At 57.8% G+C, this 12,029-nt stretch overlaps 1 protein-coding gene across 3 annotated transcripts in view; it reads right to left on the bottom strand.

The window, feature by feature from the left end:
• Positions 1 to 1,113: 1,113 nt before the first annotated feature.
• Positions 1,114 to 12,029, bottom strand: part of TBC1D16 (TBC1 domain family member 16) — an 84,547-nt gene continuing 73,631 nt past the window's right edge. For 2 of the 3 annotated variants that reach the window (XM_057536873.1, XM_057536874.1), the window contains exons 10-12: positions 10,349 to 10,528; positions 7,601 to 7,747; positions 6,426 to 6,717 (exon numbers count right to left, since the gene is read on the bottom strand). In XM_057536873.1, the coding sequence (XP_057392856.1) occupies positions 6,469 to 6,717; positions 7,601 to 7,747; positions 10,349 to 10,528 (576 nt within the window). In that variant the 3' untranslated portion in view covers positions 6,426 to 6,468. Of the gene's footprint in view, positions 2,182 to 6,425; positions 6,718 to 7,600; positions 7,748 to 10,348; positions 10,529 to 12,029 lie in introns of those variants that run through there. The other variant, XM_057536875.1, reaches the window with a different exon arrangement.

Raw genomic sequence — 12,029 nt, 5'->3', positions numbered from 1 at the left:
AAACACCTGGTAGAGTATCCTGGTTGGGCCAGATCCAGGAAACCAGCTGCCTGACAGGTTTGAAAGGCCCTCTCGGGCAGGGCCATGGCCCAAGGTGGGGGCCACAATGGGCCTCGACCCATTGCAGGGCTGCTCTGTGGGGTGGGACTGCCCCTTTCTGAGGACGAACTGACCCACAGCCGTGCCCTGGAGGGTGGTGATGGTAGGGCTGGTGCCCCTGAACTCCAAGCTCCCTCTCTATCTGCACTCGGCCGTCAGGGGTGACTTCAGATCCCAGGTTAGGGCCTGGCATGAGGGGGAAGCAGCGCCTCCCACTCCCAAAAGGACAGAGACGGTTTCTCTAAGTGGAGCCACCAGCCAGGCACGGCAGCTGATGCATCAGCTGGGCCTGCTGCCCCTCCTGGCCACGTGGCCAGCCAGCCTCAGGCAGGGGCACCCCTGGCCTGCAGAGAAGTGGTGACAAAGCTCTCTGTTGTCTCAGCCAAGGCCAGGTGGGTGGAGGATGAGACAGACCCTGCAGACACGAGACCCCCAGGGGTGCAGACATTCAGGAGGGCGGCACATGCACCCTCCTCCCCTCTCAGGCAAAAGGACAAAAAGGTACATACAAAACCACAGAAAACCAGCTCGCAATCCCACAGTCACCGTGTTAGGGCTGGGAGCCCTCCACCCATCAGCATGGTCCAGGAGAACCAGGACAGGCCCCAGCCCCTTGCCCACCTCCCTGTAATCCCTGGGGCGTGTTCCCTGTAGTAGGCTCCAGGGCATGGAGATGAGAGAAGCTGATGCCTGAATTCTTCCTTTAAATCCCACCCTTAACAAGGTCAAATTCATTTTCTTTGCCTCCGTAAAAAGTTCACAAATGCAAGGCTTCGGCTTTTCCTGAAATCAGAGCCCTGGCAGCCAAGTCTCAATAAAACACTGTGTGTTTCCAGGTGCTAGGGCCGGTCTTGGGGCCCCCAGTCACTGGGGTTCACGGGCACTTTCCTACTACCTCTCCACCTTGGAGGCAAGCAGCTCCTCCCCGCTGCAGGCCCAGCGCCCGTCCCCTTCAGATGCCTGATGGACCCCCGGGCCTGCAGCCAGGCTCCCCAGAGCAGGGCCTGCTGTGCCACTGGCCAGCCCTCTGGCCCTCCTTGCTCTTCTGTGGGAGCCCTCTTCACCCAGCACTGGAACCTGCCACATTCTGACCTAACAAACCTCGCCGGACCTTTTCCTTAGAGGCGCCGTAGAGCGTATGTTTGTTGTCAATATGATTTTATTTACTTTGCAGTGGAATCCATGAGAGCCAGAAGCACAGTGGGGGCCGTGGCCCCAGGGGTCAGGGTGGCCAGTCCCGAGCCTGGGGCATGGCCTGACCAGTGGGCGATTGTATTTAAAAAAGAAAACAAAATGAAATACAGAGAACGAATCCCTAGCCACGGACATCAGTAATCTCTTGGTAATGGTGGGAATTTCATTAAACTTTCCCTTAAACAACAGAAACCCTGCCCTCTGACTAACACAAGGTGCTGGAAAGAAGATGACCAAATGACTTGATCTCTGAACTTGAAATGTACTTTCCTACCTAGAAATTCAGCACAATGTGTTTAACGGCCAGATGCCTGCAGGCTATTTGCATGCCCGCCCTACCCCCAAGAGGCCCAGGGACACCCCTCTCCAGTCTCTACAGCCTGACCCAGGAGGCCACAGCCCCCCGCCTGAGTGGGTTTCACAGCTGTGGGGGTCCGAGGCCTGGACCTCATCCCTGATGCAGAGCTGGGCACACGGCACACAGACACATCTCTCGGGGTCACCAAGGTCATGGCTTATGGTTGGTTTTCCTCATGGCAGGAGTGGGGTGGCACAGGGTGAATTTCACAGAAGAGGCACAGAGAGGTCCCCCTTAGTTGGGGACATGCAGCAAAGTGGACGTGTAGAAGGGAGCGGGTTTGCTGACTCTCAAAGCAGGGCGAGCTCTCGGGTTGGGAGCATGCCGCCTTTCCGCCAAGGCTGCAAGGCCAAGGTCAGTGGTCTCTTCCCTGAGTGGCAGGTGAAGCGCCCGGGGCTGGTACACCATCTTCATGACACCTTCACCTGGAGAGTCCCCACGGCAGTCCTGTGAGGTGGGCTGGGAGGGCAGCGCCATTCTCAGTCTACAGATGACGGAACTGAGGCTCAGAGGGCAGGAAGGTCACGTACCTGGGAAGGGTCAGAGGCAGGACAAGAACCAGGTTCCTGACCCCTAGGTAAGCGTCTTCCTTCCGCGCAGCACCGTGCAGCCTCTGTGGGGGAGCCCTGTCCTTGGGCCTCACAGCTTTGGGGGCAGTTCCCTCTGAGCCAAGGACCGGCAGGGACAGAATGCTTTCACTTCGAGGGACGGCCTTGCCGCCTGGCTTAGAAACCCAGGGCTAATCAGATCCTGGGCCATCTGGTTCCCCAGGGTCTCCAGAGGAAGCACCCGGCCTCAGGCCAGACCCGCAGGCTCCTTCCCTTTGCTATGGGTTTGTGGCACAGCTTGCAGGCCGGTCTAGGGCTGCACCTCTGCACGTGTGTGGGGTTTCCCAGGGAAACTCCTCCTCCTTCCTCTGAGGCAGGGCAGCCTCTGGGGGCCTCTGCTGGGCAGACAAGCTGGAAGAGGCTTCCTTCTCTCGGCCGGGTGAACCCAGGTGCTCCCGCCACCCTCCAGCCTCCCGGCATGGGGGAGGGGAGGCCAAACAGAGGATGGAAGCTTCCGCAGGTGCAGGGCACAGCCATGAGCAGATTCCCACCACCCTGGGGGCTGCCCTCCTCCCAGCTACTTCTACCAAACAAGAAGCAGACAAGAGAGCTCAGAGGGACCTCACAAAAAACCGAGGGGAGAGCCACAGAGGTCCCCCACTGTGGTCCACAGATTTTGCCCCATTTCCTACGTCCACCCATCAAAGGTCAGAGCTGGGTGACCTCTGCCAGCTACTGCCCTCGTTTCAGGACCACCATCTTCATCCTGTCCAGCTGTCTGCCCCCAGCAGGATTTTACGGAAAACTCAAAGGTCCTGGATTCAAAAATCTCTGTCCTGCCTGACTGACACTTAGCCAATCAGGACAACATGGCGCTGCTCGCTGATGGCATCCAGACCAAGGCCACCAATGGAACTGCCCTCTGGACTGCAGACCCTCCTCCTCTGCAGAGATGGGCTGGAGACCCCTCCCAGCCTGCCTATGCCTACCCCTCTAATTGGCTCAAGAACTCCAATTCCCTTGACTTGTGAGTACCAAGTCTCCCCTGCTGGGACTTAAGTCAGAACCTTCTGGAATAGCACACTGTTCCCCTCTGCACTTAACCAGACCCTGACCCCACTATATCCCCACCTTCCCCACACCCAGCTTCATCCTGCCATCATCCCCCTTCCCTGAGAGGGTGAACCCCCACTGGGCTGGTAAGTCCCTGCCCCACTGCCCTCTCTGTGCCAGCACATGCACATCAAAGGTGCCCTCTCCTCCCAGAGGCCCCGACGACATCACGTAACGTCAGCACAGACATTAGCGGTGGGGAAACTTTTAAGTATGCGTGCACACGCACCCCAGCCAATAACATTAAGTGTCATTTTAAAAAAATGGGTTAAATAAGCAGTATCGCCGAGGATGGCCGTGCTGGGCTGATTATCCTGTATTTGCACGTTCTGGTGGTGGGAAGGCTAAAAGTCTAATGACTGAATTATCACCCTAATGCCTTTTGCTGGCTGGGAATAATCCTGGGGCAACAGCTGCCGCAGGGTTTTTGGCTGGTTTCCTCTAATTGCATCCAGATTAAGGGAGCCATGCAGGGGCGGGCCTTCTCCATCCCTCCGGAGCAGCGGGACCTCGCAGAGCCCACACACCCAGGTCTTCAGCTTTCGAGGTCCTGGCTGCTCCAAGAGGCCCAGATCTCACTGGGACCTCACCCAGCCCATAGGGTGAGAGGTGGGAGGGTCATGGGGAGCCGTGGGGATGAGGGGCTGTGGGAGCTGGGAGGTTCAGAATGAGTGCTTTCCACCCAGGACCCTCCAAAGTGAGGGAGCCTGGGACCCCTCTCCCTCCACCCCACACACAGCAGCCCAAAGGCACAAGGTACTGTAAAATGCGTGGACGTTCTTCTGCTACAGAGGATGAGGGGGGAGCACTCTTTCTCCTCTTAGGCATCTCCTGCCCCTTCAGGGGAAGTCACGCCCCTGGTAGAAGGTGAGTTCCAAAACAGTGTTATCTGGACCAGGACTTTGTTGTGGTGCTGGTAGACTCTTCCAGCCCCGTACCAGCCGCCCAGTTCCTCACCCCCTCCCTGAATCCCCAGCCCCTCGCCATGTCACTTCTCTTACTGCAGGGGAGGGTCCATTTCCCCATCCCTAGATGCTGAGTCTGGCCATGTGACTTGCTTTGGCCATTGGGGTGGCAGCAGGGGTGGCATCTGTCAATGCTTGGGAAGGTACCTGTACACTTCTGATTCTGCACCTTTGCCTTGGCCGGGACTGGCTTGCGGGAAGGATGCAAGAGGCACAGAGCAGAGCCAAGTCTGACCTCTACACACTTCTACATGTGTGAGCACCCCCTGGGACTTAACAGCTCCAGGCATGGGAGCAAGCCCAACTCAGACCAGAAATGCCCAGCTTGAGCTGCTGCCCCACAGACTCATGTGCTAGGTAAGTGTGTGCTATCTGAGGCCACCATGTTTGGGGGCTATTTGTTATGTAGCATTACTGTGGCAATGGGTAACTGTTATGCCTGCTCATGGGGATGTGGTCTCTAGAGGAGGGTCAACATAGTGCCTGGGTAACTCAAGCCATTTCTATAATAGATCAGGAGCCATCCTCCGGATGGAAAGGCAATCTTCTTTCCCCAGAAGCAGAGCAGAAGTCTACCCCCATCCAGCCTGGACCCTGCTGCTGGACTATAATGGTCAGTACCCTAAGATCTGGGAACTGATGGAGCTCCAGGATGGTGTCTCCAAAAGGCTCTTGGACAGAGGGGCCAGGAACTTGGAAGTACCAGTGTCAGTCTCCTGCCTGCTGGAGGACTTGGGCTCATGGAGAAGAGAGAAGCTGAGAAGGGAGGAGGCTGATAGCTTCCTCTTTCCTGTTGATAAACATCTTTTTAAAGTGGCGCCATCCAGCAGCGTCAACTCTCAGAAAAGCTGAGGGCAGGAAGAAGCCTTAGTCGGGCTGTGTCTCCACGATGACTCTCAGCACGTCAAGGATTTTTCTCCCCAGAAGAATGTGCAGGAGGATTCAAGGAACGATTCCAGGCTCCTTGCTCCTGCCAGTTCAAGAGGCGGCTTCCTGTGCAAATGGCTCCACCACTTTACACTGGCTGGGAGCCCTCCCATGCCCTTATCTGTCCTTCTCTAAATCCCAGAAGGAGCTACTGATGAGAATCTTTGGGAGCAGGGAGAGCTTGCTGGGAAGACCTGGTTCCCACACAGAAAGCAGAGGTGCCCTGAGTGATGGCTACTGTACTCTGGCCACTCTTGCGTCCAACCACCTGAGAAGCTGACTTACAGAAGACTGGCATTCATGGCAGAATGCAGGCCCTGCAGGGAAGTGGGAGTCTTTCTAGCACTTTCAGGTGCCTTTGTTTTGGTTGGTCAGTTAATATAGTACCCCTTCCCTCAAACATTGCAGATTCCCTTCAGAGGATTTTGCGTGCACACACGCACACCTCAACCCATCCAGACCCCAGTTGGTTGCAGTATTTGGTGAGGTTGGCCTTAAACAATGCCAAATGCAGACATTCCCCAACAAAGGGAGAGGAATCCAACACTTCAACAGCCTGTGCTCAGGCTCACGGGCAGCAGATTCCTTCACATGCCAAGAGGACAGGATGTTGAAATGGACAGTGTGAAAGCCCCCAGCCCCCTGCTCTTACACCTCTTTACCCTGAAATCAGTGGGGCTTTTTTTGGGGGGGGGATGAGGGGCAGATGTCTTCACATCAGCTTTGCAGCTGCAGCTGGAGAAGCTGTGGAGTATGTTTGGTTCTTTCAGAGAATGAAGCCTGATGAGGTGGGTGTGTCCGGCTTGCAAAGATGTCTCTGGGCCTGGACAGGACCCCCTTGTTCTGCACTCCCCGGCACTGGTGGGTGCACAAGACCTCTCCTTCTGTCTCTGCCTTTCCCAATGCCTGGCAATACCCTTCGGTGGCTGATGAAGCTGGAGGAATTCCTGGGACGTGTCGAGATCCACCAAAGGCAGGCGACACGAGAACCCAGCCAGCCTGAGTCTCCAGGTGGGATGGCCGAGCATTCTAGTCCCGCTTTTTTGGGAGGTGACTTTTCTCTGGGCAGCTGGCGGGTTTCACTTCTGTCACTTCTGGACTCCGCTTTTGTCCTTAATATGAAAAGTTTCCCTTCATGCCGCCCAAGGGCATTTTCCTTCCGTTTCTACCATCCCATCCCCTCCAAGCCTATCCCCACCCCCTCCCCCATGCTTGGGACCTGGCTGAGGTTCCCTCACCCCTCATCTAGCACAGGGAGCCCAACCTATCTGCGGAAACCGAAGCCTTCGCGGGGCGTCTTTGGGCCCTTCCTGCCTTCTCTGGGGGGCTTGGGCGAAGGCGTCTCCACAGTGCCCCCATATGGGCAGCTCTCAGACCCCAGGTGCTGGCCTGTGCACTCCACGGCAGGCATGTAACCACTGTCCCACATGCCAGTCCCACACAGCTTGCACAGGTCATGCAGGCTGCAGGGGATCCGTGGCAGGAGGCGAAACTGATAGAGCAAACTCCTTGCCTGCAAACAGAGAGGACAGGCAGTGACGAGGGGGTTGGGGGACAGCCAGTGGCCCAAGAGCAAGGGCACCAATAGCCAGTGCCCAAGGGCTCACCCTGTGCCAGGTCAGGGCGAGGACTCTGCCTGCCCCGTCCCTTTCCACACCGTGATCCAGCTGAGGGACGGGACTCACATGGTTCCTGGAGCAGTGCTCCCAGGTGGCTTGACACAAAGAAGGCTCCCCCAGCGGCCTTCATATGGAGGGTGAACAGGGCAGGCAAAAGCGGCACAGGGCCCACCCTGCCCCTCCCTGGCTCGGCCTGGCCCCATGGCTCCACCTCTCCACCCAGCAGGGTCTGTTTCCACCACCCCCTTCCTACCCACCCAACCCTGACCCCAGGCCCTCCTCACTGCCCCCCCGGGAGACACCAGAGAGCTTTAAGAAGCAGTCTCCAGCAGGAGCCTGGGAAGCGGGGAGGTGGCAAAGGCCCCCTTTATTCCACTAACTTTGGATGAAAAGTGGCCACCTCCCCTCCCTAAGCCTCCTGCTCAGTTTTCCTGGCTCTGGGCTAGGAGTGAGGTACCCCAGGTGGAGGACCTGTCTATCAAACCGGGTAATCTGTTCAGTCCATGAGGAGAGAGACCTCTTTTGCCAGGGCCTGATGGGCACCCTGAGCAGCTGCCAGACATGCTGACCACTGGGCCTTGGTCAGGAGCCCCCAGGGTGGCTGGAGTGTGGGGGCGGGGCTCTGGAAGTGAAGAGGTGGGGCTCTGTGTGTGGGCAGGGCTCTGCAGATGTGGAGGGCAGGGCTTGTGGGGGGTTGCATGGGGGCGGAGCTCTGGAAGTGAAGGGGTGGGGCTCTGTATATGGGAGGGCGGGCCTGCATGTGGGGGCCACACTCACCTTCCTGAGAACAAGCTCCCCATTCATGTGCATGGCCAGGTTTCCAAAGTGCAGAAGCATCTGGTCGGTGGCCAGCTGCTGCTCAATGACGTCATCCCCGTAGATGGCCACAATGGCCACACAGATGAAAAGGTGGAAGTAATCCGTCTGGGGGGGTAGAGAGTGGGTTCAGATAAGGCCCCTGACCCAGCCCCAGGCCCTGCCTGCAGGTAGAGGCCAAGTGCAGAGGTGCGGGGTAAGGGCTCCGGGGTGAGGTCGTCTGGGTTCATGTGGCCCTGGGCAAGCCCAGCAGCCTCCTTCATCCTCAGTTTCCCCACCTGCAAATGGCCAGTGTGAGCACCTACATCCAAAGGCTGCTGTGACATACAAAGGGGCGATGTTGCAGCTGGCCACCCGCGGGCTGCTGTTACCCTTCGGGGAGCCCTCCGGGAGGCTTTCCAGCACAGGGGCAAAGAACACGCCTCTCTGAAGGCTGGCCTGTGCCCATTCTGGGGTCTTGAGAGACAGTGCATCAGAACACGCTCCAGTGGGTCAAGGAACACGCCAGTGAGAAAGAACTTTCTGGCAGCCACCCACTGCTCATTGTTCTCCTGCCTCCAGGCCAAACGTCCCAACTCATGCCCCAGAGATGACTCTTAGGTTTGTTGATAAGAAAGTGGGGAGAAGAGCCTCAGAGCAGAGCACGGCAGATCCCGATGGTCCCCATGGAGCTCCCTACGATGAGCCCACCATCTTTAACCAGCTTTACAGAGCCCATCGAGGACTCCGCTGTCTTCCTTGGAGGCTGCCTCATATGGCTGCCCAGCAAGGAAGGCCTGGCCCACAGCAGGAAGCCGGCACTTGGTCCTGACGGGGGTACATCCTGTGCGCTCTCTGGCCCGGACACTTTGAGGGCACACCGCCTTTGAGTCACACTTGCTCCTGGGGGCAGAGGAAGGACAAGGACCACCAGGAAGCCTGTGTTTAGTCTCCTGACGTCGGCCACCCAGCCAGACAGAACTTTGTTCCTTTGCAAATAGGGTCGGGAGGAGCCCTGGATGCGGGCAGAAGTTATGGGCAACAAACACCCCACACCCCACCCACTCTGAAGAGACCATTCCCAGGTTGCCCAGCCCCTTCCTCTGAATTAATCCGGAATGGTCTTGCTGTGGCTCAGAACGATCCTTCTGCAGCTATTTGAACTGTGGCCAGGGTTGGCGGTGGGTTGGGGGTGGGGGGGGGGGGACGGAGGAAGGTGCATGTCTACCTCCTCTCAGAGAGGACTCTGGGGCAGAAAACGTGGGGCACATTCTAAATGGGGCTGGATGGCAGTACAGGACTAATCCCAGTTCACTGGACAAGGCCCAGGGCAGCCCAGCCCCTGGGGGCAAACTAGAAGTATCATAAATGAATGAAATAGAGCCTTTCTCACTCTGGGGACACTTTAAAAGTTAAAGCAGCTGGTCGTGACCACCCCCCTCTCCACAAGCTCACTCTAATGAATTAGCCTACGCCCACTACAATCATCCTACCCCCCCCCTTCCAATCTCCTGCCACTAATTTGATCAAGTGGTGGGGCCAAATGTGGCTAAATTTAGCCTGAGAAATGGCCCCATTTGTTGGGTAATGCTCTGAGTTCACTTGTAACATTAGCCTAAATGTGATGTCACGAGGGTGGCAAACTTGCTGCTGGAAAAACATGCAATGAGGCTTTGCAAAGCAGACACAATTTTTTTTTTTTTTTTAAATGTGATCCAGTGTTTTGGACCATCCTTGCCAATGCTTCCTTGATTCCACCCTGCAGTACAAGTCGAGCACGCTAATCCACGCAGGAAGCGCAGCCCAGACCTGGGCCGGGGTGGGAGCAGGAGCAGGAGGTGGGTGAGGATGAATACAGACAGCCTGTGGCAGCAGCAGCACATTTCTTCAGACTCACTTCTATCAGACGTAATCCTTCTTTGACATTAGTAAGGAGCGGAAACGCTGATGCACGTTTCCGAGGGCTGGTGGGCGTGCCCACGTATCAGCAAGGTTTGTCTAATCCAAGCTGCTCCAGCTGCCGCAGGGAGGGTGGAGCCCGCTCTTGCAGAAAGGGTCCTGGCCACCCCCCGGATGCGTCAATACTATTTTTTTTTAAGCCTGATGGATTCAGAGAGACTTGCCTATCCTTTCACGTCGCCAGCTTGTTGCTAATTTGGGCATTAAAGCTGTGTGACAGGGCCAGTTCGACGCTCTCAGGGAAATTTGTTGAGGAGACACTGATAACGGTGGACGGCAAGTGGAAATCACATCCCTGGGTGGGGACAGTGGGCCGGGCCCGGGCTCTCAGAGGGGCTGATGGGGAAGCAAGATCTCGGGCCCTTTCCCTGAGCCGTCCCGAGGGGGCAGGCGGGCGGGCACCGGCTCCAGCATGTGGGCACTGGCGTCCTGCTCGGCCCCGCAATGTCTTTCACGCTGATTGGTTGTGACAGGAGCGTGCTCAGCCCCGGAACGTGGTAATGAGCGCAGTCAGTGGGCAATTTGCATCGATTTCAGTTACTTGGGAGGCGAATTGCAGGTCTGAGGCTGGCCACGTGGGACTGGAAGGCAGTCGCCGTGTGAGCGGCTGACTGTGGCTTGCGGGGGGTCAGGGATGGTGGAGGGGGACCCCAGAGGAGGCACACGGTTACGTGGGCACCCTGCCCTCCTTTTAGGCTGGGTGCAGGACGGCGACCGTCGCTCTGGAGCCGCTGTCCCAGCCCCCAGCCCTGGGTACCGCGCCTGGCTCACCTGGTAGTGGGCCCAGCAGGCCTCCCAGATCCGCAAAGCTTCGGCCTCAGGAAACTCCCGCTTGAAGCACAGCAGCAGCCAGCGGTGGCAGAAGAGCATTTGCAGGCCGTCCTCGCCCAGCGAGACCAGGTGCTGGTAGAAGCGCAGGTGCGTCAGCCGCAGCAGCTCCCGCAGGTACAGCTGGGGGCGAGGCCGAGATGAGTTAGCCCCCCGGCCCTGAGCACGCCTGCCTGCCTGGCCCAGGAAGCCCACTCCCACCAAGGCCCTTCCTCGGTCCACCCCTCCCCGCCCCCCCCCACCCCCGCCAAAGCCTGTGTGCCACGCGTGAGGTCTCTACCTGCTACGTGTCACTGAACCCACTTATTTTGTTCTGTCGCTGGAAGTCTGACTCACACCTGTCTTTGTCAGTTTAGCCCAGATTTCAGACTGTTTTGGAGGCTGTGGCGCGGCCCAGGGCAAGGCAGAGCATAGCACCCTGATGTGGACCAGGAGGCTAGTGGCAGGTCCGAGGCTAGGAAGACCCCCAGGCCTCAGGCGCCATATGGGGCTGTTTCTGACGTCCCCTCCTTTCTGGGATGTCAAGCAGATCATCCATTGACAACACCCCCTCCCCCACACCCACTCAACCACCTTCTGCTCTGATCACCAAGATCCATCATCTTCCAGAGCTGATTTAGAGCAGAGAGGGGGCGTTTCTGAACCCCAAGAGGCTCAGTTCCTGCACTTAAGGTCACCACCCAGTGACGTGGGATAAGATCGAGGCTATTTCTGGCAACGTCCTGCTTGGGCTGCTGACTTCACCAGCACCGTTGTAAAATCAATCTCCGGCAGCTAACGAGTCACGGGGCCATGTGCTTCGGAGCCCATCAGGGGTGAATCGCATCAGAGCCTGTAATTGCCTCCGCAGGTACCGTGGAAACCTGACATCACAGGGCCGATGCAGAGAGCACAGAGTGGGCAGGCTCGGCTGGAGTGGGCAGGCTCGGCTAGAGTGGGCAGGCTCAGCTGAGATCCCAGCCAGATCCTGGGGTGGGGGCTTGGTGACTCACAGGCCCCTTCCCACACAAGCGACCCATTGTTCCTACTTGAGACAGCCGCTGGGATGGCACGGGAACTGATTCTGAGGATCCTTCCCGACTGGCCAGTTTTTCCACTCAGTGGCCCACAGCAGGGTCAAGTCCACGCATGCAGCTGACCCCCTCCCTCCCTCACGGATGCCCCCCACCACTGCTCTGGTGCCCCTCACCTTCCAATCCCCACCTGCCTGCTCCTGGCTCCCCCTTGTCCAATCCCCTGCTGTGTTCTGCTCTCCCATCCATAGTCTTCAAGGGCTTCCTAATGGCTAGTCGACGGGACACGCTCCTTGGCCTGGCATTTGAGGCCCTCCATTCAGCTCGACCCTCATTGCATGTGGGCCACCAACCTGACCGGGGCACCCAGTGTCACTGCCCAGAGAGCTCTGCTCAGCCAAGTCTCGGCAGGCCTGGCAGTGTCCAGGGCCAGACCCCATGTGCCGTGGGGTCGGCCTAGTCCAAGGAGACATTGGGACGCCTGTCTTGGTTCCCATCTCTATCACCAGAGCTCTTTCTGTATCACTCCCTGGCACCCAGCATCCTCTCCTCACACTGTCAGCTTCCAGACCAAGAATCTCTTGCAGACTGGGGACCTGAGAACATCTCCC

Source organism: Balaenoptera acutorostrata, chromosome 20 (genome assembly GCF_949987535.1).
Source record: "Balaenoptera acutorostrata chromosome 20, mBalAcu1.1, whole genome shotgun sequence".
Classification (NCBI taxonomy): Eukaryota; Metazoa; Chordata; class Mammalia; order Artiodactyla; family Balaenopteridae; genus Balaenoptera; species Balaenoptera acutorostrata.
Note: the sequence above shows the minus strand (reverse complement) of the source record. Positions and strands in the feature narration are given on the sequence as shown.